The sequence below is a fragment of the Montipora capricornis genome, chromosome 3 (assembly GCF_036669925.1).
Source record: "Montipora capricornis isolate CH-2021 chromosome 3, ASM3666992v2, whole genome shotgun sequence".
NCBI lineage: Eukaryota > Metazoa > Cnidaria > Anthozoa > Scleractinia > Acroporidae > Montipora > Montipora capricornis.
This window is the reverse complement of record NC_090885.1, coordinates 13,033,082-13,059,314: the sequence shown is the minus strand read 5'-3', so window position 1 is coordinate 13,059,314 and position 26,233 is coordinate 13,033,082. Positions and strand designations below refer to the sequence as shown.

The 26,233-nt window shown below is 36.9% G+C and overlaps 2 protein-coding genes across 12 annotated transcripts in view; one reads left to right on the top strand and one right to left on the bottom strand.

Annotated features, from left to right (window-relative positions):
* LOC138042257 (protein O-mannosyl-transferase tmtc2-like) overlaps positions 1-17,902 on the bottom strand; it is a 26,718-nt gene extending 8,816 nt beyond the window's left edge. The window contains exons 1-12 of the mRNA XM_068888082.1: positions 17,683-17,902; positions 13,307-13,614; positions 12,487-12,773; positions 10,085-10,893; positions 9,242-9,270; positions 8,742-8,856; positions 8,555-8,640; positions 7,767-7,828; positions 5,017-5,083; positions 3,131-3,190; positions 2,473-2,547; positions 2,076-2,197 (exon numbers count right to left, since the gene is read on the bottom strand). Of these exons, the coding sequence (XP_068744183.1) occupies positions 2,076-2,197; positions 2,473-2,547; positions 3,131-3,190; positions 5,017-5,083; positions 7,767-7,828; positions 8,555-8,640; positions 8,742-8,856; positions 9,242-9,270; positions 10,085-10,893; positions 12,487-12,773; positions 13,307-13,614; positions 17,683-17,789 (2,127 nt within the window). The 5' untranslated portion in view covers positions 17,790-17,902. The remainder of the gene's footprint in view (positions 1-2,075; positions 2,198-2,472; positions 2,548-3,130; positions 3,191-5,016; positions 5,084-7,766; positions 7,829-8,554; positions 8,641-8,741; positions 8,857-9,241; positions 9,271-10,084; positions 10,894-12,486; positions 12,774-13,306; positions 13,615-17,682) is intronic.
* The window catches only part of LOC138042258 (homeobox protein not2-like), a 20,033-nt gene continuing 6,473 nt past the window's right edge, over positions 12,674-26,233 (top strand). For 2 of the 11 annotated variants that reach the window (XM_068888083.1, XM_068888085.1), the window contains exons 1-3: positions 12,674-12,813; positions 16,332-16,495; positions 23,308-26,233. The exon at positions 23,308-26,233 is cut by the window's right edge and continues 373 nt beyond it. In XM_068888083.1, the coding sequence (XP_068744184.1) occupies positions 25,603-26,233 (631 nt within the window). In that variant the 5' untranslated portion in view covers positions 12,674-12,813; positions 16,332-16,495; positions 23,308-25,602. The other 9 variants (XM_068888084.1, XM_068888094.1, XM_068888088.1 and 6 more) reach the window with 9 other exon arrangements.

The window sequence follows — 26,233 nt, the reverse complement described above, 5'->3', positions numbered from 1 at the left end:
CATTCATCAACTAAGGACCATGGTGGCAGTTTATTTAAGTATTTTGTCAGTGAACGGGTAAGTAGAATTGTTCCATTTTTTTTATTGTTACGATCATGGTATTTTATTGTACGCTGGGGATGGTTCAAAGTACAACGCAACTGTTTTTTTCCAGTGTCGCTGCAGCTGCAAATATGATTACTCCCTGTTTAATCACCTTTTGTGTCATAGTTAGTAGAGGTATAACTGAAAAGGACAATTTTCTCTAAATGCATGCATTTTTTCACTTCGATTGAGCCGCTTATAACATCTCCAATATCGATTCAACACTAACCTGACTATCACTGAGATCTAAGATAGCAAAAAAAAATGCTCGAACTTCGCTTGCCTGAATATGTACATGTAACCGTGCATTTGCAAAGCAACAGAAGAGGAAATCACTGAGGAATAGTAAGCGTACAAAGAAATATTTAATGAGAAAATTTGTAACGTCAAGAACTAAATTAGTTTCGTTTAAATTTCTTTAAACAAGCCGCGTCTCTCTTTTTTCCCGTAAAAACACTGGTGCAAACGCAAACGCAAATGTGCCTCTTGTCTGAATTCTGCCTTCAAAATAATCAGGCTAAGTTGATGATTTCACAGGGTTTAACCATTTGGTTGTGATACGAAATTCCTTCAGAAGCAATGGCCAGTTACGAGTTACAGCAGTTTTATTTCACTTTATGACAGATACATGTCAAGCTGTGCAAAACTGTATACTTTTTTATTGGTTAAGACCTGAATGATAGTTTGGATATTTTAGAATCTCTCGTTTATTTTACAATGTCACTTAAATAGTAGCAATTCACATATGTTCGTAAATTTTGTGTTTGTAAATTTTCCCTGTTACTTTGTACGTTTCAAGCTTGGTACCTTGCGAGCCAAGGAGACTGGCGTTTCCTTTTAAGATAAAGTGGGCGCTTTTGCCGCTTTTCCGCCCGGTCATGTCAAGCAGAGTTGATACTATGAAACCATTTTTTAATGTTCGTAATTAATTATAATTCCGGAGGGAGGTAAGCCTTAGTTTCAACCGTAAACCTTTTCAGTTTGGCAAAACATTTTACCACTTCAAACTGATAAACGTTTGTCAACTAAAGATCCGCGCTTGTAGTTTGGACTGCAGGTCTGTTTATTTTCACGCCCCCATATCGCGTACGCTTTTAGAGGCGGCCGCCAACCGGATGCCAATTTTGTTTTGAGCGATCACCCCAAGCTTTGATTCCAGTGAACGCTATGAACTTGGCAAACATACACCAGCATCGAGAAATTTTTGGAATCGATCTTTCCTTAGAGAAAATTCAGATTCACAGCAAACTGGAACAAGACGTGTCCGTTCCTTCCTTTTACCAAGAATGAAAAAGGGTGGCAAACAGAAGTGGAAAAACGAGAGCAAAATAAAACTTGACCGCCATTGAAGACCACGTGGTACTTCGCTTCGCGATGTTCGTCTGTTCAGTTTCTCTATTTCTGTGTCTGTTCAGTTTCTCTGTTGCCTATCTCAGGGGTTTTATAGCACAAAGCGTTATTAGAAATAGTAATTTTAAAAAACAGTATGAAAGAGCATTATTTACCGGCAAAACGAAAATTTCCAATAACTATCGCTGGCTGGGATGGGTTTCAACATGATAAATGCAGCTGGCTGGCGCCCGCAGCAAAATGTTTACCTTCCTGGCTGGGAAAAGGCCTCAAAATAATGGCTGTTGGCTGGCGGCCTCGGAAAATAATCTCCTGCTAGCTGGCTCTGAAGAGCGGATATTTATTTCCCAGGGTAGTTAAATATTAACCAAAAATGTCTTAATCGATGCCCACATATCGTGTAAGTCAATAACAGATGAATTCAGAAAAAGTGTTCGTTGGGTACTCCTGGAAATAAAATAATCATCACTTTAGGTAACAATTCCCAAGTTCTGAACAGATTCACCTTGTTGGTGCCAAAACAAAATGTATATGAGAGAATAGGCACTTTGTTCTAAAGGTTAAGAGGATATAACACTGTTCATTTTGTACTAAACTCAACTGAAGCAAGAATCACTAGTGTGCACAATACATGTACATACAACTTTATTAAGATGCTTGGCATATGTGAGATGAGCAGGCAAGTGATCTGGTTTGCTCTTCAATGACTCCTTGTACCATTGTTCAGCTTCTTCTTGATATCCGGCTGCAGAGTAAGCCTCCCCTGGAGATTCCAAGAACAAACTGAAGTTAATGTTGAATCTTATGATGCTCCCTTTCACATTTCTCACTGTGATAACATAAATTATTTTACTCTCATCTATGAACACAGACATCACGAAAATTCAAAGGTTTGCATGAATGGACAACCAACATAGGCAACCTTTTAATTAAACACTTTTTGCCTTAATTAACAGTCAGCTCCTTTGACAATAACTTTGTATTTTATTCTTCTTGTATACAGTAATTAACACGTCATTAAATTCATAACTTAATTACCCATCAGGTTGAACAAACTGTGAGGTTCATAATGAGAAGGTCTAGTTTCCACTGCATCCAAGTAGTCTCTTATAGCTTCATGTTAAAACATTAATAATTTTATTACTATACTTATACCGTGTAAAATAAATGCCCATTATGATGATTATGTAAGCATAGTAAAAAAGTTAAATGGGATATCGATATTATAACGCCCCAGGCAAAAACAGGAGCCCCCCAAAGGCTCTGAAAGTTTGCAAAGTATTCTGTTCTCAAAAAAAGTAAAGCAACGACACCTTGGTTAATAATAAGGTATAAATAATAATCCCTATCTAAAATCGTCTGGGTGAAAATGTTGGCAAGGGAAGTGAGCCACGCAAAAACTGGCTCAATAACAAATCTGATCCAATTACCCATGTGTTCGCATCATGTCTACCCAGCCCCAATTATCGAGAACACTCAACAGTTTTAAAAGCTATTAAAGTATTGCTCATTATGATTGTGGTGGCTCTCAGAAGTGTTTTATACGAAAGACTTGGCTTATTCTTTGCTAGACTTCAGTTATTTCATGAAGAATTTTGAAGAGACATTTGTACTGTGCAATTCCCAATAAAATAAGAAAATATATAAATTATCTGTCATTTAATTAGGATCTACTGGTAATAATAATGTTGAGTACTGACCTCTAGTCTTCCCATTTGAGCCAAGATTCGACCAAGGTTGTACTTAATGGATACAACTGCATGTGATAGAATTATTACAAAGAAATGTGGTCAAAAGTTTTTATAAAACTCTCCTGGTCTGTTACTGGATGCAGGGCTGGCGTAGTTGTGAGAGCACTTGCCTCCCACCAAATGAATGTGGCCTGTGTTCGATTCCCAGACTTGGCATCATACAGTATGACTGTGCATTGAGTTTGTTGGTTCTCTCCTCTGTTCCGAGAGGTTTTTCTCTGCATGGGTACTCCAATTTTCCCTACTCCTCAAAAACCAACATTTGACGATAATTTGTTGATTTCAGTTTACAGTGTTCCCAATTATTATTGCTGCAGCACTAAGAATACTAGGCACTTAAATAAAGTTCCTTTACTTACAGAGTAATAATAATAAAATAATAATTATAACAACTTTATCGAAGTGTCAATGGATTTAGCACTATAGTACTGACATTAACTCAAATCAAATGAAATTGGTTTTTGTGGAGAGGGGAAAACCAGAGTACCCGGAGAAAAACCTGTTGGTGCAGAGTAAAGATCGAACCAACAAACTCAACCCACACATGATGCCGAGTCTGGGAATCGAACCCAGGCTCAATGATGGGTTGTGTTATTATTACAAATGTATAAAGGGTTATGAATTCGTTACTTTCTAAAGAAACTGTGGTGCTCTATTGGTGGGAAGTGAAACTTTGTTGATAAGGGTACATACAGTTCTGTACAAGTCATATGTAATTTAATATAATAGTGAAATACATAAAATTATAAGATATACATAATATAAGATAATAATAATTTAAAATATACATAATAATATATACTATACTATAAGTATAGGAAATCGTAGGAAGGCCAGTGCATTTCGAAATGTATAGGCACCACACCCTGTAGAGAAGTTCAGTTTGAGCACTCTTGAAACATCACGAGGGACCATAAGTCACGAAATGCATGATCAAGTTCATTGATTTTTTTTATTTATTGTATACTCAACAAAATTAATCTATCTCGTTGTTTCCATAGCAACTTCCGTATTGCACTGATATAACTTATAATTTATGCATCTGCCATTGACCAATCAGAAACAGGGTTCTCCCTAAATTTTGGAGTAGAAGGAGAATAAAATGGAGCCGGCAGAGGAATTTATAAACACGCGCAAGTGCCTTCCATGCGCCTCTGGTGTGAGGAGGAGGGGGGGGGAGGGTACCTGCCACATCTCAGCAAGTCCACGATGCCACTTTCCTGCCATTTTGCACGTGTTGGAATACAGAGTATGTTGTCTTATATGGAGTGCTTTTCGTCGGTAACCACTGCCTCGCAATCTGAGCCTGTTTTGTTTGCTGAATGTTCGATCGATTCAAGCGTGCCGAAATTCTCAACGGAACTTTCAAATTTATTCGGTCAAAAACATTTTTGGACACTTGGCTCTTTAAGGTAAACTTTATTTTTTTCCGAATGTATTTACCCATGGGAAAGTAAGTTGCCGTTGGATGCAAAACAAACTATTTCTTTATTTATCTTATTTGGATTTGAGTATAGCCGGCGCAGCCAGGACAACTAGCCGGCAATTATCGCCGGTCGCAGGGGCTTACGGAGATCTCTGCAGAAACCTAATATTTTGTTGAGTATATAATTATATAATAATAATAATAATTATAATAATAATAATATAAATATATAAATATACATAATTTAAACACCATATGAAAGATCTGTGCAGTGACATCTTGAACCTTACATGTAGGTCGACAAAGCTCTGAAAAAAGGGCTAATGCTTGAAACATAATACCTCACAAATCTGAACAGTGGTTAATTACTTACGTTAGTTTCACCAATTTAAGTTTATTACTTACTAGAGTGTGCGTGATGTTTGGGATCCTTCAAGCCATGCCCACTGATGGTTGAGGCATTCCTTAGAACCTAAAATTGAGTAAAAATGTTAAATACTATATTAGATAAAGCCAGATTTACAAGTCAGCAATTGAAGTGAACAATATGGATTGGATAACAAATAAGGAAAATGCTTATTCTTTAATTTACAAACTGTTGTATTCTACATTGGATCATGGTAGTAAAGTCCATTATATACATGTAGGGCAGACAAAGAGATGTCATTAAATAAAGTACAATCGTCTGGGTGAGTGTAGTCCAGAGAAGGACTGTTTAAGATGACATTGACTGACGTCTCAACAACCTGAGCAGAAGTCATCTTCAGAGTCAAGTGATTTGTGTAACGTCAGTAGATACTATAACTCCGGCCGTAGATATCATTGGTCAGCTTATTCGTGACGTTATTGGTCAACTGTCAGTTGAGCTAAGATGTAATTGGCTGTGAAGATTAAACAGTGATAGGTGCATGCGTTTCGATTCGTCTATAGGTCTAAGGTACGTGTATCGTAGAATACGTTGGGCAGTACTGTGAGAGTAAATCAGTGTGTTGATGATCAGTGTGAAGATGACTTCCGCTCAGGTTGTCGAAACGTCAGTCAATGTCATTTCAAACAGTCCTTCTCAGGACTACACTCACCTGGACGATCGTACTTTACTTAAGGACGGTGCCTACTAATTAAAGATATTTTTGCCCCGGTGTGTGATTATGCAGAAAATGTAGATCTTAACAAGTGTTATTGAAATCCAAAAAGAACATTGTGGGTAACCACGCATTTTTCAAAGATAATTCATGAATACTATTTGGAAAAAGCTTCAAAATACAAAGCAATGTATGGCGTTCTTTCTCAAATTGAAGCTTAATCATCTCTTAAAAATGCATGGTTACCCCCAATTTTCTTTTTGGATACCAAGAGTACTTACTAAGATCTACTTTCTCCGGATAGTTTTAAACCGCGCAAAAATATCCTTGTAGTAGTAAGCATCGGCGATAGGAAATCCGAGTATCTGGAGATGTGCAAAACGTATGCACAAATTTAACAAAAGTAGGCACCGTCCTTAATTATATGACTCCTGGGTCCAAATCATTTACAAAGATCTACAGGGCTTGAAATTAAATTTTTTGTTCAGGTGCCAGCTGGCGACTATAATGGGGAAAATTTGGTCGCCAGATCATAGATTTTGGTCGCCAAATTTGCATGCAAGAAAAATTATACATAGGTCCTTTATCCTTGCTTTTCATCTCTTCAAAACGTAGTTCTTTATTCTGCTACAGCTTGCGTAGCAAACAACTTACGGTACCTTTATCGTGAGTAAACCCAATACTACAATTGCTCCGTCGGCCTAGGCCCTCACACAACCGCAATGCTCGTACCAGTCTCCGACCGAGAAAAGGAGCGGCTCGTTTACGGTTTCAGTAACAATAAAAACAAGGTGACACACGCTAACACCAACCTGGTGTGGCCAATACATCACGCATGTTTTTAATTGCATGACACACTCTTAATGTGATCCACCTTCCCACACGCTTGCCGTGGGAGAACAGTTTGGCTGTTCCCAACCCATCTTACCACATGTATGGCATGTGAGGCTGGCACTTAAAGGGGTACTAAACACATCAGCTTGGTATGTTAGCTACGCCATGGTGATTAGGCCAAAAAGGTAGAAACAGCTGGCCATGGCTGCTAATTGACCGGGTGAAATGGTTGTGCGCATGCGTGATGTGTTGTCCACACCGGGTTGGTGTTAGCATGTGTCACCTTGCTTTTACAGTGACGGTTTCAGTACCCTCAAGAACCTGAGGAACTTGGTTTCTTAACATACTTCTCTACCGATATTTATCTCCATTTATTAATCACCTTGTGCAGTCAATGTTTCAGGAGTCCGCTTTCTAACAGAGGGGACAAGTTCTGCAATCCACTTTACGTTAAGGGTCCAGGGTGCTTTTTGAAGGTTCCATGCAAATTTCAAACTCTTTATGTGATGTCCAGGTTCATTATCAATATATTATCAATATCAAGCTAGTTCCAAGGAGGCCCTTTGGTAATATGGCTAAAATCTACGTTTTCAGCACTCGCAAACTGACGATGGATTTAAATTTTCAATTAACCTTCTTGCTGAATCTTCGTCTTCCAGGAGCAAAACTCATGTAACTGGCAAGAAGCATACGGTGTTTAAGTGCGCCCAGGATCCCATGAAGCCGCTGAAACAATATGGTGCCTAGCAAACGCGGTGATTGAAGTATCGAAGTACATTTGTGCTATTAATTAACAGTGAGAAACCGATTTTCTTGTAGTATTTATACATTATTTTAATGGGGAAAGAAGGTGAGTCGCTGCCAGTTCCGAACGATTTCATCATATAAAGATTCAAATACAAAAGTTGTCATCATATAAAGATTCAAATACAAAAGTTGTCTGCTGTTTATCCTGGGTTGTCAGACAAAACGTGATTCGCCAGTTGCCGACCAGTTCTGAAAATCTAGTCGGCAGCACTCAATTTTTGGTCACATTGGCGACCAGTGAGTCGCAATTTCAAGCCCTGAAAGATATGTCAGGAAAAATATTAAATGAGACATCTTGCACCTAAACTGACCTTTAACTAGTATACACTAATTAAAATTAAATTTAAATCATACTAGAGATTTTAATACCCAGAATGTCTTGTTTAACATCACAGCATATTGTCATTTTACAAATTTCAGAATTTTCCAGACCTTAACAGCTTGTTCTTGATGCCCCATGTCAGACAAGACAATGCCTAAATTCAGATGAGCAGCTAAGATAAAATTAAAAACATTGTAAAATCACCCAACAATCTTTAATATACAGTACTGCTTAATTAATTAACAGTTATCAGCCTTGCACCAGATACAATTTGCGTCATGCTACAGGAATCAGGTTGCAAGTGACATTGAAAATTTTGCAAGTACAGTGGCAATCTTAATTGGTCTTTTGGAAAGATCAGTCACTAGATTTTGATTTGTGTGAAGTGTTAACTAAGATGTAAATGGCCCATTTGCAAAGAAAACATACATACATACTGCGTAAAAGTGCAGCACATTTGTTGTTGTTGAATGTGGCAAGAGGTAACCATGGCAACCTAGCCACAGGTCAACCTCGGCATCTGTCACACTAGATCTTTACACTGGAAATAAGTTCTAAGTACACTTGCCATTTCTTGCCCTCAAAAGAAGTTGGGTGGGTGGGACAAAAGTGAAAGCAAAGGCAGGCATGAGGGAAACAAATTAATTAAAGCAACAATGCGACAATGTGACAATACAGGTAACTAATTTATAGGGTGCTAATAAATTCCATTTTAAGACTTAAGGCTTTTATATTAAATCCTTTTATCAACCTATTCACTCCTAAGGGCACCCCAAGTTGATTTATAGATGACACTCCCAGGGGACAAGGGATTTAAGGGAGCCAAGGCGACAATGGGTCAGTAGAAATCGTGAAACAAAATTGTGGTAATAACTCAAACATTCAGATTAATACTAACCAGCTAATCTTGGTCTAAAATGAATGGCGTTTTTGTAACTTCGGACTGCTTCACTGTAGCGTTTTTCCTCAGCTAAGAGAATCCCCCTGTACATGAAAGAAAATTTTAAAACTAAAGTCCAACCTCATCCAAAACTATTAGTATTACAAATTAAAGCAATATTAAAAACAAGACATTAAAGACTTACAGGTTGTAATGGGTGTCAGCCATATTGGAGCGATACGAGAGAGCTTTCCTGTAGGCCTCTTCTGCTTCTTTTGTTCTTTTTTGTGAGTTCAGTGCATTCCCTAAGTTTGACAATGCTGTCGACAGTATTAAAAGTAAACACCTCTTATTAATGGAGTTCAAGGGCCACTCACTGTAACTATAAGCACTTAGCTCACAGTACAGATCAAGAGACGAGGTTTTAGTAAATAACCTTGTAGACTGCATCTTTGAATCAAATACTGTTACAGTAGTAACAAAAACTTCTTTTTTTTAATCAAGTAGCATTCAAAATTCAAAAAGGACAAAAATGTGGTTTTTGATTAATATTTTTCCCAGTACTTTATAGCATTTTGAAATGCTCTACAAGCACTTCACATGTATATTAAATAATTCATTTTACAAAAATTTAGGAAAAAAACTTTCAGTGAATTTATTTATTAATTATACAGTGCGCAAGAGCTGTAAGTTCAACGTTCTCACCTTTAGCAGCATTTACAGGGATACCGGATCTGACAAAAGCAAGAGAGTATGGGATGTAACTACTACAATGTATGATGAGTATAAACAATAATGTGAAACCCAACTACCCCAGATACATGTACTAGGTTGTCATGATAACCACTATTTTTCAGGACAGCCAGGCTGGCAATGCAGCTATCAAAGAGGTTCATTTTTGCAAATATTTCTATGGTGGTCAGCTGGCCTACCCTAATGTAGCCTGCATTTCTTGCTTGCATTAACTAACTTTATTACCTTTAATAGCAGTTACTGTAATTAATGAAGAAACCCTCCAAAAAAAAACCCGTGCTTGAACACGGCTAAACTTTTTTTCCAGGCTTTCTTCCCAACTGCTTGAGGTCATTGCTTAACTGCACTGATATCCAACTGTCATAATTGCATTTTTTCTTAAGTGTGTATATTTTGACTGAGTGTATAATATTATTCTTCTTTACAATAATTAATTTACAATAATTAATTATACATGTAACTATTATTAAGTATTTACTAACTAATAATGTATTATTATCCATATTAAGAATTGCTTATAGTTGATTATTAATACACCTGTAATATAAATAATAATTAATATTAATAGTAATAAATATACTTTTTTTCAGGGTACAGCTCCATTATTACTCACCAGTAAACTTTCAATAATTGATAATTAAAAGTGATAAACACCCAACAAGTCTTCCAAATGCAATTAGATCTTCAGCAATTTAAAATAAACACAGTCTAATAGCAGTCCACTGGCTACTCACGTCACTGCAAAAAAATAGATCCACAAAAAGAATTATCTCAATTAAAAGTAATGTACTTTACCTGTACAGAGTTTCCTCATTCTGCCAGTCCCAGTTCCTCATGACAGTTCTTGCACAAAGTAACACCATGACAAACAATAACATGGCACTCAACACCTTCTTCTGCCACTTATTACAAGCATGCCAGATGACATCTACACCAACGGCAATCAACAAACAATATCCTACACTAGGAATGTACAAAATTCTCTCTGCCACCACGAAACCAACATAGAAAAATAAGTTGCTTGCTGGTAGAAAGGATAGTGTTGAAATTCCAAGTGCTACAAGTGCAGCACGAACAGAACTTTTATGATTGAAAATTCTCATTGGCAAATTGTTGTTTTTATAGACAAGTGAACCATTCGTGCACTTTAACAACAATTTCTTCCCATTCTTTGAAAACATTTCTTTACTATTCATTGCAGATAGAGGCGATTTATTAATTTTTTCTCCCTCAGCAGGCCCTTCTGTGCTTGGAACAAAACAAATACATCCAAAGAAACAGCGAAATCCCAAAGTGGCAATAAATCCGTAAAACAAGAAAATGATCACAACGCGTACATCAAGTAATGATTCTACCAGGGGTATCGCATCCATGGACCAATCAAAACTCAAAGTTTTTGGACATAGCAGGAGCCAGAAATTAAATGCTGGTAAATACAAGAAGGTCAAAAGTCGTGTCACTAAGTTCTCAGAATTTGCAGACGGATTGTCAGATGGAGAAAAATCCGGTGCTTGCTTTCCCATAATGGAGAATCGGAACAGCAAAACCACAATTCCAGTGCAGAATACTGAGAGGAGACGTAAGCCACTTCCTTTCTGAAAAGCCTAGACAAACAAAACAGCAAATTAGACAATTTATAACATAAACAGTCACTGTGTCTTTCACAACTGAAAAGTTTATACTACATGTAAATCCACTTAAAAGCGATAATTTGAAGATTATCAGACATTGGTTGTATTGGGGTTCTGTCAACTGAAGGTAATTTTTTAATTGTACTAGTCTATGTGATTGAGGTCAATAATTTTATTCACAGACTATATCTAAATGTACAGTGTGTACCATTATTAATTTTTCATTACTGTAACATCAAAGTATTTTGTATATGTACTGTGCAGGGCTTTCAATAAAATTTTGAATAGGTGTCTACCTATATGAGAGAAGGTGCATGGCTGTGTCGGTGTCACTCAATATGGGGGTCTAGGGGCATACTCCGCCAGAAATTTTTGTAATCTAGAAGCTTGGAAATAACTTTCTCAGGCATCAAAATTAGCTAAAGGTAATGACAAAATATTTATGAACAAAAGGAACAGCAATTCTAATTTTTACAAGACCTTCACTTCAATTTATTAAGAGTTATTAAAGCATTGTTCAGTACAATAAGTAAAAAATTATTCAAAATACTTGTTCCAGAACATGATTTGGGTGTTACAAACGGCGAGCCAGCATTAGCCATGCGCGTCTCGCATTTAATTTATTAAATAGTCTAAGCGCCCATTTCACATAGCACTGCTGATAAACAGTTTTTCTAAAGGTCTAAGCACCCATTTAAAACAGTTAGCTTTCAACAACAGCGTGGCTTGCATGTTGACTCTCATGTCATTGCGGATGTCTCACTGTCTTTCATATTGTACTACAACGTCAAGTGATTTCTTAGGAAAAAATGCAAACAATTCAGTCTGGCCCTGCTTGGCAGCCATCTTTGCTAAGAAGCCGACGGGGAAATGGCGTAAAGTGTTTTGATCATGACTGATCACAAACACACTCAAGAGGAAGAACACAATATGGTTTATACACAAATTCTCAAGACAATAGTGTAGGCAAATTTTGAACATTTTTTGCACTACTGAGTGGGTACGAGCGCTGTCAACATTATTTTTAAGAGGTTTGTTTTCAAAAAAGTTGTACACGGTCACCAAGTACATGTAGCTGGTGACTTGATGACCCACAGCCTCCAGAGCTCCGGTGGTAGCAGGCTTCTATGTTGAAAGCTGTGACTGTGTATCAACCATGATTATTATTTAATAACTATGACAATTAAGCTTATTAATGTCTGGGTTTATACAAACCGTAATCATGACTTGCACCAGCAACATCTTAAACTTATAATCAAGCTTAGCAATCCACAATTATCTACATCATCATGTAAGAATGTACCTAAATATGGCAGCTTTCAAATTAAACCTTATCTACATGTATATTGCATTGCAAAAGGTCTTTGAAACATTAAATAAATGCAATATTGTAATTTATGAAGTTCAACCCCTTGACTAAGAGGGCCTCTTTATACATGATATTATATTCTGTCTTAGGCAGACTAATATAATTATTTTTACATGTAATTGTCAACAGGGAACCCCTAACAGAGGCAAAAGGGTTGATATCAATGAAGATACTGTAAGTACAGTAACTACACTTGCCTGTGTCAGTTCTCCAGAAAGACAGTATTTCCTCCCTCTGCTTAAGATGACAATGATCTCATACACAGCACAAGTTCCCAGGACAGTGATACCTTGTTCTTTGCTCAACATGCTTGCAACACTAAAAACAAAACATAACAATATCCAGGTCCACTTGGTCTTCCTCCAGCCAAGAAGTGAATCCCTTGAAGATGCCTCGTCAGGCGATCTGATGTAGGCCAGTAAAGATAAAATAAAAAAGAGACAAGCTTGTATGTCCGCTCTTCCAACAACTCCTGTCACAGCCTCTGATGTCAAAACAAAGAGAAAGTTACAGAAAAGCTAAGGGTGAGTTTGATACAGACATGTAATACAACATGCAAGTACTATCATAATGATGTAATGAAAAATTGCTAAATATAAATTATTGATCAGTACATAATAATTTATTATGTAAAGCTAATTATACTAGTCTTAAATTCGATAAAAGCCAAAACAAATATATAATTATATTGATTTTTAGCCATCCTTTTAAAGTTTTGTGTGGTAATTAATACTTGTCTATTGAAGGATACAGTAATTCCCATAAAATACATCAGACTATTGTCTTTTATATTCATTACTATTTAAAGGACTTTCCCAGTTTCCTCACTAGAGAAGATGCTGCATTTTAATTAAAGTACATCTATGTAGACAAACTTTAAGATAAACTTCACTGTGAGTGAAAAATGGCTAGCACTATCATAAGTCTATTTTTAACAGCCTATTTGAATAAATTATCTTTCTTTGTAGGTAAACTGAAGGTACCGATTAGCAAAATAAAGGCAAGAAATTATCGTACCTGTATGAATTGAATGTACAGCAAACAAAAGCCCTCCTATTAAACTTGGAAAATGTGCATGAAGAAGTGTGTATGATAAAATCACCACAAACCAGCAAACAACACTGTGCAGTAGAACATTTACCAGATGATACCCAAATGGATTTAAGCCATCACAGTAGTGATTAATTCTGAATGTCGCAACACACAGAGGTCTGTACGATTTATGGCTCCCACTGTGAGTCAAAGGTGTGCCCCAGAAATCATTGAACAGGACATTGCTCCATGGAGTAGTGGAGAGCAAATCAGAATTTTTGATGATAGCACGGCTGTAATTGAAATAAAAATTGTACAATGTAACATCAAAAAACCCTACCACAAAAACTTCACCTGATTGGACTCAACAGGTTATTATTAGCAAAAAAGGCTATAATTGTGGACGATATTACTTTCAATAATATCAATATCAATATCAATATTGCGATAAAAAATTGGTGATATATTAATGATCTTATTGAAAGTAGTCCGCCATATCATAGCCTTTTTCACCCTAACCTGCAGTCACCTAACCCTACTAAAGGTAAAGGTACACGTTATTTAACGTCGGAAGTTCCTTTACTCTCTAGAGAGTACTCTCCCAGGAAGCCGACGGTGCGCTCATTTTACCCCCCTCTTTCCATCAGCGCTCCGTTTTAAGGGTATTTAAAGCTACTTAGGCTGCACTGAAAGGAAAGAAGTCGAAACAAGGATGTGAGATCCGGGGATCGAACTCAGGACCTTATGCACCAAGGCCGCGCACTAACCGACTGTGCAACCCTACTATGTACTAGTGCATATGGCAATCCATACAGTAATGCAGATGTATTGTAATCTGCTGTGCACATCCTATAAATCAGATTCTACAATCCTTTTACAACAGTCTAGAGTGAAGTCAACATCTTGAATGTACTTTTCCTGCATACCTTAAAAACATTTTTGCATGCAAGCAGAGTGACTGTAAATCATTCTACTTGTAGCATGGTGTCCATTGTACCTCCACAGCAGTGTTGAGCTGCGTTATTTGGGCTTCTTCCTGAAGAGTGTAATGTTGGGTGGGGTGGGGTAGGGTGGGGTGGTGGAGCGGGGTTGAGAAGTGGCCTTCATTTCAGGTAAATTGGCCTCTGCACTATACTCACCCTACCCTACTGTCTATTAAACTTAAATCACATTGTATATCGTAACATATCCGGTGTATTTCACATCATACCATACATACTGCATGTAATATTTAATTTATTTCATAACATTTTTGTCATATCTACACCTGTAGTACAAGTAACGTTAATGATACATGCATTAGTAGATTATACTGACTAATCGGCAACCTTCAAAGTATTTTAAAATCTATTTGACACTCTTAACACTCTTGCTTTAATTAATATTTGTATTCAACAGTTTTTAAAGTTTTGTACTCGCGCCTTTGATTTTCCCACTCAGTTGTATCCCTTTAGTATCGTGTAATCTTTTTCACTAATTTCTAACTATTAATTATTCTACAGTTTGTAATTTACACCTACTTGTTACCTACTTTATTTAAAGCCATGCACTTACTTGTAAACATCCCTCAACTGAAGATGGATACTGAGTATCCGAAACAATTTTTGTCTTGCAAATTTAAAAGTTGTGTCGTCTTTTTTAAATGTTTGATTTCAATCTTACTGCTACGAAAATTTGGTATTTGAATCTTAATTTTATAAACGAGCTGAACGCAACATTTCATGCAGGCTCCATACAATAACCCAAGAATTCCAAGGAGAAATTGAATAAACAAGTACTGTCAGTATTAAGTTGTTATGGATGAACAAAAAATTAATTATAGGCTGGGGAGCAGCCTTTCATCATCTCTTCAACCTTTCTTTAGACATTCACAAAAAATGACAAATACCTGGTTGTACTACCATCAGGCTGATGACCTACAGTTCAAGATTTGTAAAACCCTTGTCCTCACTTATGAGTGCTACAGGGTTTTGATCTTATTTACAGCAGTAATAAATTCTTTTCTTAAGAACAAGATTGCTAGCCAGGTTGCTCAAAACCTTTGCACATCTATTGTTAGCACATAATTTGTGACAATTTTGCACAAAACAGTGTTGTCAAAACTTGCTTTGGTTTTTATTTTGAAATGAAATAAAATTGGTTCTACTGTTGCCTGTACATGTATATTATTGTAATACCTTAAACTTTTTACGATCAAAATTATTATTTATAAATGCCAGTGAGCTTAAAATACATGTATGTGACAATGAATTGATGAGAGGATAGTTTAAACCGTTGGCCATGCATAGAACAATATGACTCCACTGTAATGTTTAAAAACAGAAAATTATTTAACTGTTAATAATATTATATTACAAGGTTTCCTAACCAATACCAAGAGGGATACATGTACCGGTATGTACAGGTTGTTAGTGGAAAATACACTGGTTAACAAGACATCTTGATGTTGATAAAACATTATAAAAAGTCATTTTTTATTTAAAGAATGCTGTATTTCTGGACGGCATAATTTTAGAATTTGAAAGCTGCCCTCTCTTCCCTGAAAGCATAAACAGCTTCATGTATGTACATAATAGTATGCATGTACTTATTACTGTAACAGAAAAGTCACATTTGTTTTTTACTGTGACAGAAATGAATGTGAATGTGACACACTCTAGCTGTCATTAGCAAAACAGAAAATACTGAGTAGATTGAATGACAAAGCAACACCAGGACCACCCCCTGGTACATTTGTATGGTCTCAATAATTCATACTTATAATTTGCAAAACTAAACTATAATTGCACCTTTAAATTATTGTTTGGGAGTCATTGACCACCTACATTTGTAAGGAGTAACCAATTATTTAAAGTTGTGGATCTTCTCTCTTCTTTTTCCGTAAAAGCTACATGTACTTCCTAATATCAGGACAAAATATGAAACAAGTTTTATATTATTGACTTCATGTGGTGCTGAGAGCAATAAAAATATTAATGTTAGCTGTGTATAAATGTGCTTCCATTATCAGAGGTCATGTTGGCTGCAGGTATAACATGATGAAACCTTCTTTGAAGACGCTCACAGTTAAAAGAAAATGACAGAAAAAGAGTTACATCTGTGACAGCAACAGTGACATTCATGAAATAAGACAGCGAGATTTAAAGACAAAAAAGGCACTGGAACCTTCCTATGGTAGGCTTCAATTATTTATATTTAATTGCAAACCTACAATTTAATTGCTTTTTAACTCATTTTGATGATTTACAGTAACATAAACATAAGTTGATATCTTTCATTTTCAAAGTTGTAAAAATATATTAGTGGTAAAAAGTTAATGTCAAAATTTGACATTAACTTTTTGCCACTAATGTATTTTTAATATATTTTTAAACATTTAATGTTTCATGTCACTGTCAAAACACTTGCCAATGAAAGCAGTGGTATTTGTACCCTTAAATTGACAAGACATGCTAGGAGGGTACAAAAATACAGCTGTAACATAAAAACAAGGATTGCAATCTCAAAGTCTATCTGCCTTAAATAACGTACTTTTAAAAGCCTCTAATTTATTTACTGTAACCTTGTTCTTAAAGTGCCAAAGAGCAACAGATGACGAAAAACTTCTCTCAAAATGAACAACTTACAACTTGAATTTTGGTTTCAAAAAGGTAATGCTTTTGCGAAAAAGAGAAATAACAAAGAGAAGCGCTAACCGCAATACATGCATAACGAATGAAGGACGCCCTCAATGTACATTATTCACATTAAGTAAGCTGAGTCTAAAGCTTATCATAAGGTTGAGAAAGATAGGTTTTCGAACATTTTATCTTGTAACATTCGAATTTAACACGTCTCAATGCAATTCTCCGGCAATTGAGGATTCATTTGAATGTCGATGCACGTCTTTAGATCATCATTGTTTTACTTTGAGTTAAAAAACAATAATCTACAAAGACAGGTGGCAGTCAAAGTCCGACGAAAAGTTCGGGAACTCCGTCATGATCAAAAGTTCTAGCTAGTTTTCAGATTTCGTTGCACGTTCCACTTTAATTTCATCTGTATACAATTTGAAGATTAAAGACTTCAAACCATTTGTTTGACCACGCGTACAGCTACTGTAGACCCAACAATGGTAAGCTTACTGTAGTTTAAGAATTTATGAGTTAAAGTAGGTTTGTGAACGGCTTCCGCTTTGCGAAAAAAATTATATTACAAAACAGTGCGATAAAAAAACTAACAAAGCTTTTCATAACCGCTAAACATTTCGACGGTAAGTGGAAAAAAAATCACTGTATCTTTCGCGATCATCGTTGAAGAACAAGACTTCCCGCCCTCAGAAAACATGCATATGAATACATGACAGCATCACAAAGACTTGCCTGTCATCGTAGACAAACTCTGCAGAAAGTGAGTTTAAATAACACAGGAGTCCCGCCAGAGAGGAAATTGTTGCCGTATGCCACCATTTCCATTTATCATTCTGCATTCCGCGAGTTATTAGCACTTATATTAAACGACCTTCAGCAGCTAAGCGTTTAACACCTCCATTGTTGTGATTCGAGACTTGGTAGCCAGGCCAGAGTTTCAGATTCAGCTGAGATCGGCAAAAATTTGTGCAAATAACCAGAACGCACTCCAACAAAAGAATGGCGTTTCTAAGTTTATGACGTACTTTCTCACAAATGAAACCTGATTTTCCATGGACCTTGGTTTGTTAAAAGCGGATTGAACACAGTTTGCTCTCTCTTTGTGGTTTCACACACCCTTGGTATGGATAACTTGGTTTGCCTTCATGCCAACACAGTGTTTTTAACCGGGGTTTTTAAACACTGTGTTGGCATTTAAAAATAGCCTCCGAATTGCTGATACAACAAATGGACTATTAAATTGAACACAATGAAATTTTGTTGCCGCCGTTGTGGGTGACAACGAATTGGAGTTCCTTTTTTTTTTAACAAAAATGTATCCGGTGTGGGTTCCCGCAAGTGAACAAACAATTCATACCAGTGGTGATTTCACACAAAAATATTATATTATGGAAGTCTCTTTGGACCCGTGAGCAAAGTGCTCGAGAATTTATTAGAATTTTGATAAAACGCGAGTGACAAATTATGTTCACAATCTTGGGTTTCTGACTTGATCCAAGCATTGAAAAGAAAATTATCTTTCTTGCCGTTTTAATACAATTGTTCCAGCAAAGTCGAGTCAACTGTCAAATTTTCCTTTCACAATATTAAACAGTGATAATGGTTAGGATTCGTCATGAAAAAAAGTGTAAATGCGCTCAAATAAAAATCCACTTGAGGCTATTTTTGTATTTGACCTTCCTGTAAAGAAGTGTATCGGTGCACTCACTCGTGAAATATTTTTCAACACTCGAAGAGAAATTCTGCATCTCCGCGCGGCCATGTAATATCACCCATTAAGATACTGATGTAATACCAGGATTTTCCATTTTCTAAAAACTCATATCTTAGCTCCGCGGCAGTGAAGATTTGATTTTTATCTTTCGGATATGAGGATATAGGTGTCATCGTGGTAACTAACATGATTAGCCAATAAAAAGTGAGTGTCCCCTTCCTTGTAAGATACTTTTGTGCTGTAGTATAAATGTTCTCCACAACGTTAACATTTTTATGACTAAATATTTGACATTATCGTGATTTAATAGTTTTTCATAACTTTCCCATCTGGTTTCATGTTACACAACTGACATGCGTGTTTTAGCGGTTGATGACCTTTTTTTCACCATTTCGGAAATGAATAAAATTATGTGGTAAATACTCTTTTTCTTTGGCCATCTCAGTTTTATCACAAATAATACACAAATAGCGGTGACAAACATCAGATATGAACGCCTGTTGGGACTGCAATGACTTTTATATGGGAAAAACTAAAAGACAATTGCATGACAGAAGCATGAGCATTTATGGTTTTCTTACGTCGGTTCTTGTGCACCATGTTACAGCAACTGGTCACAGCTTAAAATGGGATCATTTTGAAATTTTAGCGAAAGGGCGATCCGACACTCAGTGTAAAATAAAGGAGGCACTGTTGGTCAAAGATTTAGAGCCAACCTGAAATGAATATGTCAGCAGCAAAAAGCTGTGTCTTTATAAGTTTTCTATTTTCTTTTTGTCACCTCTATTGTTACTGAATAGTTAATGATTAACAAGTTCGTGATCCCGTATATTTAAACTCCAATTTTGTGTTAACCGTCACATCTGAAGAGGTATACAGAAGCATACGAAACGAAAGTTAATTTCAATTGGTGCGTTTATATCTGATGTTTGTCACCGCTGTTTGTGTATTATTTCTAAATAAAATAAGTTGTTTTTAATCTGGACATTTCATCAGTATCTAAATATAATAGATAGAACAAAAAAGCGGTTCAAAGTCGATCTTGAGTGCTCCTCTTGTTGGCAGGGTCGGCTAATAATTTATGACAAGTATCCTCGACTTCTTCTTTGCCTCAATGTTTATACCTATCGACAATCAAAACAAGGAAATGAGAAAATGCAGGTGCCAAAGTTCACGTGAGTAATGGAGTAAAAATAGAAAAGCTTTCAAAAGAAAAGCGATACCGTGAGTTCGGAAGTTGATGTACATTCGTAGAAAGCGTCTGGTGGTGCAGTGAAGTTGTCCAAAAATGATGATAAGTGGTTGCATATGTGAACAAAATAACAAGAATATGCAAGTTAAGCCACAATCATTCAGTTAGCCATGATGCGTGTATTCATAGTACAAAGGGTTGTCGTAAGTGCGTAAGTGCAGCCATGCTTTACCCAAACCTGGTTTCTAGGAACTTGGCTTTAAGATGAACGCTCAATACAGAATTCTAGAGATCGTCTTTTCATGTCGTACTTATATATTACACATAACATGAGAATTTTATTCCATAAAGCTCATTTGTACAAATCTATACGCTTTTTTTTCACATGTGAAAAAGGCCTATACAGCCAATCAGAATGGCGTACAGCTATTTCACATGTGGAAGTATAACCAATCAACGATAGTGTAAAGGCGTTTCCATGCCAATCACTCGTGCATCTCATGCAAATCGTGCAAATCGTACTTTGTTATTGAATTAAATTAAATTTGCATTTGGTTCTATTGTTAGTGAGTTTTTGTTTCTAATTCACGTTCAGAAAACTATTTTAATGAAAATTCTCATGTTATGTGTAATAAACAGTTCACGACATAGAAAGTGCGGCGTACGGGGTTTTATTCACTCGTTGTTTGAGTCAAAAACCCTCACTCGTTCCTCGCTCGTTCGGGTTTTTGACACAAACAGCTCGTGCATAAAACCCCGTACGCCGCACTTTCTATGACGTAAACTATATCTCTGTGCACCACTTAATGTATCCCAATAAATTTCACATTGGTATAAACGCTGTTTTCATTATCTGGTCAGTCGCTCGCCAACTATATAATTAAAGCGAATTCGCGCCTTTGTGTTGTAAACATTTCTCCAGGAGTTTAATCCTGACCATCTTAATTTAAGATAGCCATGATTAAAGTTTACTTTTAAAGTTCACGTTCAGCCTTAAGGCAGAATAATTCGAGAAACATCTAAGGCCAATTTCCGGCTCCCCTGCGGCAAAACAACAAATTGACAAAAACTTTGAGCAGACAAAAGAATACATTGCATGAAAGACTCTGAAGTGGATAAAAGCGCTGGAAATAAAAAGGGAAGCAATTAGAGGCAATTTCCTTTCTGAGAAATCAGTACTTGTCGATAGTTGCTCTTTCTTAGATCACATGCATGCCACGTGAGTCCGTAGTTCCTTAGAGAGCGATTGAAAGCGCTGGTTTTGAATGCTTTTTAGGGCAGTATTTGTGTGACGGCTATCGACGAAAGATACAACTGCCGTTTTCCGACCAAGTGCGGCATTTACACCAACCTCGTTCCCAGGGTCTCTCTTCTCTGCCTCCATTGTCGTGTTCTATTCTCAACGCTCAACGACAATGGAGGCGGAGAAGGTAGACCCTGGGAACGGGGTTGCATTTGCACTTGAAATTAAAAATACTGTCATTGCCACTGAAAACAGCTCTAGACAATGAGGCCCAGTTTTGTGACTATTGATGACAACTCTGAATACAGTACTCACTCCTGATGACAAATTTGAATACAGTACTCACATTATTACTATCTACAAAAAGGTCAGTAGAAGGTAAACGGCATATGAAAAGGACGGGGGTGCTGGTCGTACCTTTTAGGGGTTAAAAAGGCGGCTTTGGTACCTCTTAGGGTGTTCAGCCTTAAAAGGTCCACAGCAGGAGCTTTAGGTACCTTTAAGGGTATTGAGCCGAAAAATTATGATAGGAGACATTTGATAATTAACCAATTTTTAATTTTGTCTAATTAAAACCCTGAAATCAGGACCTCTTAGGGGTGAAAAAATTTACATGTTACGCAAGACAGGATCTTGGTACCTCTTAGGGGTTCTTTTCAATATTTCCCACGAGCATACCCGTCCGAAAATCAGCCATACTACCTAAATTAACCTTACATATGCATATTGTCATAATGTGTGCATGGTTATACATGTGTGGTTATTTGAGTAAAAGCACAGACTTAACTTGGAAAGGGTTCAAGAAAGAGCATTTACTTGCAATTTTTTTATGATAAAAAGGCAGAACACAAAGAGTGGCTAAAAAGGCTGGACTTCAAGCCTGTATCGAATAGGTGATTACAAGATGTCTTGATATTGATGTAGAAGGTTAAACTTTTTAGTTCCCGAGCAAGCTTAGTGAAATATTTTTAAACAAGATAAATATTACAATTTGAGATGTGTCGATTTCCCTGTTCCCAGCTTTAGAACAGTGACATACGAGAAACCGCCTTATCTATTAGGTCTCTCTCTGTGGGAAAAATCACTCAGTATACACTCATAGCCTATAAATAAATTCTGATTTAAAAAGCTGCTTGTGAACTTGACGTCTCAATATTATCGTTAGATCGCTAATGTAGGGTAGTATTTGTACAGATAGGTAGGTAAACTTTATTTATCCACGGTAAATTCATCAGCATAATAGATAACCTTAGAAAATACATTTAACTAGACCTAACATTAGTTACAATTAAAATTCCATCTTACATTATGCAATAAAAAGCAAACGCTACTAAAAAGCTGTTTTCCATGAATGTCGTGCCTAAAATACAGATTTTATTAGCTTGTTGAAATGACAAAGGGAATCAGCCTGCCTTGGGTTAGAAGGCAGGCTGTTCCAAAGAACAGCACAACCGAATTAACGCTCTTTCATACACCTGTCATTGTAAACCCCCACCCCTCCCCCGGGGAAACATGGGGCATGGGTAGGGCTTTGTGGGGTCTTTGACTCTTTGCCTTGCCCGAGGGGGTGGGGGATTAATTCATTTTTTTGCGTTGCCTTCCCAGGGACGTACCGGAGTTGTGCATTTTGGTCTTTGCTTTTCCCTATGGGGTGGGGGATTAGTACGTTTTAGTCCGTTGCCTTGTCCGAGCAAGAAGGAGTGAAGACACCTTAATAACCCGGTTGGAAAGGGGTCAGAATATGCACAGTAAGAAATAGTAAGGATTGACAGGCCTGCACAACTCCTTAACGGTTGAGAATTTTGAACTGTATTTTCAGTGTTTGACCTATTTAAAACTTTTCTCTTACGAGCATTTCTTTTAGGAATTTTCCCCTTTGAAAAGATATGAATGGTGGCTCTTTGAAAATTTTCCGTAGATAAGGCTGTTTTTGTATGAAAGCACGTTTAGGGATTGGCACTGCCGGGTGATACTGTGTCACAAAGGGCAAGATATCTTTAGGGATTTTATTCCTTTGCTTCAGCGCTGGGGGTTTACAGTGACAGGTGCATTAGTGAAAGTCAAATGTACATGAATCAGGATTTTTTTCATTTCAACCCTTAATGTCTATTCTATTTCCTTTATTTCCTTTTTGGCTGTCCAATTCTGCCCTACATATAGAATTCGATCCCTTGGTCAGTTATAGTTGTCAGTGATGTTTTTTTACAGGCTTCACGAATCCGCCACCCAAGGGCTCTTTGCACACCCACAAGAAGAAAAGAAACTTCCAGATTAAACAGTATACGTGAGGATTTAGCAAGATGGGATTTGTTATACTCTATTGAAGTGTCAGTGGTTTAGCTACAAAAGCTAAGTGGCAACACTGTAAATTAAAAGATGAGAGAATACAATACAATACAATACAATACAATGTTTGTTTATTTCCACCATTCGCAGATCTCTCTGAATTACTGGTAGGGTCAGACAATGCACTCACAAACATACAAATATACGTGTAGTTATAAAAATATGAAGACATAAATATAGTATGGTAGCAATATAGTAAAATCGAATGGGCATAATTACGCACAAAGGACGTTTTTGTTTGTCCACTTTGCAAATAGTTACGAAATTTACAAAGCTTCACTAACATATTTATACAACATATACTTTAGACGCGAAAAAACTGTCAGAACCTTTGACAATTACGCAAATGCGACCAATGTTCTGTCTCATTGAGACTCTATGTAGACATGCGAATTCGTTAATTTGTTATGATTTAGTTCGTTCAATGCAAATAATGCAATTGCTTGCGTTCATCCTGTCATATCTCATTGCATGTATCACATGTTAAGGCAAACACACTATAGGTCGGAAATATCTATTCATCTGCTTAAGAGACAAACGCCAGTATCAGTCAAGAGAGGCACCCTCTTACTTTAGTTTTCCAGTTTTCAAAGGTAAGTCGATTATTATTTCATGCTGGAAAAAGAAAACAACTCTTCGAACAAATTCCCAAGAGTGTAAAATTGTTATCGTCCTCAGGAGCGTTTCAAGAGGCCCGAGTTTTAAACAAGATGGTCCAGAGAGTTTGGGGGTTGTTTACAAAACTAAGGACGATTTTAGCGCCGTATTGACGAATATTTAAGGAGCCGAAACAGCTTTTTGCTTAATTTACTCGTAGAAATTTCTGCAAGGGTCCGGATGTTAGCAAAATTTTACATTTGTCCATATCTTGAGAGTGAAGTCAGTTGACAAAGTGCATAATCTGATATTCTATAGAGCAGGTTCCAGCTGATCTATGGAAAGCATATGGCCGGGGCCAAGATGACCCGCCTTCTGGGTTCTTTAATTTTTTTGTGCGTTCCTTTATTTTGCCAACGCGGCTTTTTCACGATCTTTTGCTGCTTTGCCGGGAAATCAGCAGGTAATCATGAGCATCAGTTGAAGCCTAAAACACTAAAAAAATCATTTACCCATAAAATTGTCCCTACATCCAAAAGGCCTTAATCCAAGCAAATCATCATACTGAAAACCGTCGAGTTGACCTCTCAAAATATCGATTCCTCCCTTGACTGCAATCCGCTTCAATTCCGTCCTTTGTCCCTCCATGCTTGCACGTCTTTCGTCTTTCACTCGTTTGTTGTTCATCTTCAGTTGCTACTGATTTTGATGTTCCTTTTTTATCTTATGAGCAATATGGTGACACGAAATGACTTCAGTAGAAGAAACCTCAAAATATGACCGCCAGACAGTTGAATAATTAAAGTAGCGTGCATAGCCGCATATGATACTCCCTTGCGCATAACCGTATGGCATGACCACGTTGACATTTGAATGCCACAAAAACATCGGTTTAATTCCAACTCTTGCGCTTAACGTTGTTATTAACTGAGGCTATTGCAAAAAGTACTGAGTAGTAGTTCTGTAGTTGACTACCATTCACACATTGAAAACTCAGTCGCGAAAAAATTTTTCCCTTAATCGCGTTTGATGTATTCTAGAGCAAACCTTTAATTGAAGTACAATCATCATCATGAGAACTGAGGGGACAACCGAAAAGCTGTCAGTCTTCAATTTCCTTATTTACTAAAGGAAGTCTACTCATGTGCATCAGGCATCGATATGAGAAGTTATTAGTTACTAAGAATAAATAAAATTTAGGAGCCACGAAAAAGCTGTCAATATCTTCACTGTCAGTCTTTCATTTCCTCTTTAAAGCAGGATTAAGGCTATGCAACAGACATCAACATTAGAAGTCACTAGTTGTTGGAATTAATTGTTATTACATGTTGATTTTTTAGGGAGCGTACGGGGTTTCAGACTCGGATTGTGCCGATCGCCTGCCGGTGCTAACAGTTCTTTAAAAACCAAGCACATTTATGGCAAATGACAGTGCCGGATCGATCAAAGTACTAGTGCATTTTCAAGAATGTTTTGCAGAGAAAATCAATTGACACTTGCATAAAATAAGTTCAAGGCGAGCAGAGAACTTAATTTTCTTGTTCCGGTCGAATCATAAAAATGGTATTTGGCAGCCATGTTTGCGACCAAAGGGCGCCTTTGGAGTTATCCCTTACAACCACGATCGTCACAGCAATCTTATGTTTAATAACAGTGCCAGGAAATATGTTGATATGCTGGGTGGTAGTAAAAGACCCCAACAAAGAACTCAGGTATTCGCAATTCAATTGCTTGGTACTGAATCTGGCGATCGCTGATCTTATCACTGGCCTGATAACAGAGCCATTATTTGTCGCATTTCATATCAAAGAGTTTCAAGGAAAGCAAGCAATGGATAACTTTGCCATAATCCACGTGGCTTACTTCATATCGTGTACTTCCTCATTGCTTAGTATTTCATCCCTGGCAACCGAAAGATACCTTAGCGTTACTTCAAAATACAGAAGAATTTACTCGCAATCCAAAATGGTAATTTGGTCGGTTTTAATTTGGATCTCTTCTATTGCCGTGTCGTTTGTTTACTTCGCTGTTGGTTTTTATAAATTCGTCTTCGTCTTTTCCAATATAATAGTAATTGCTACTTTCTGTGCCATAATTTACGCTTATATTCGCATCTATCAAAGCCTCCATGCTCAAGGCCACGTCACAGCGGAGAACGATCGATTTATGGATCGCAGAATAAGATATGAAA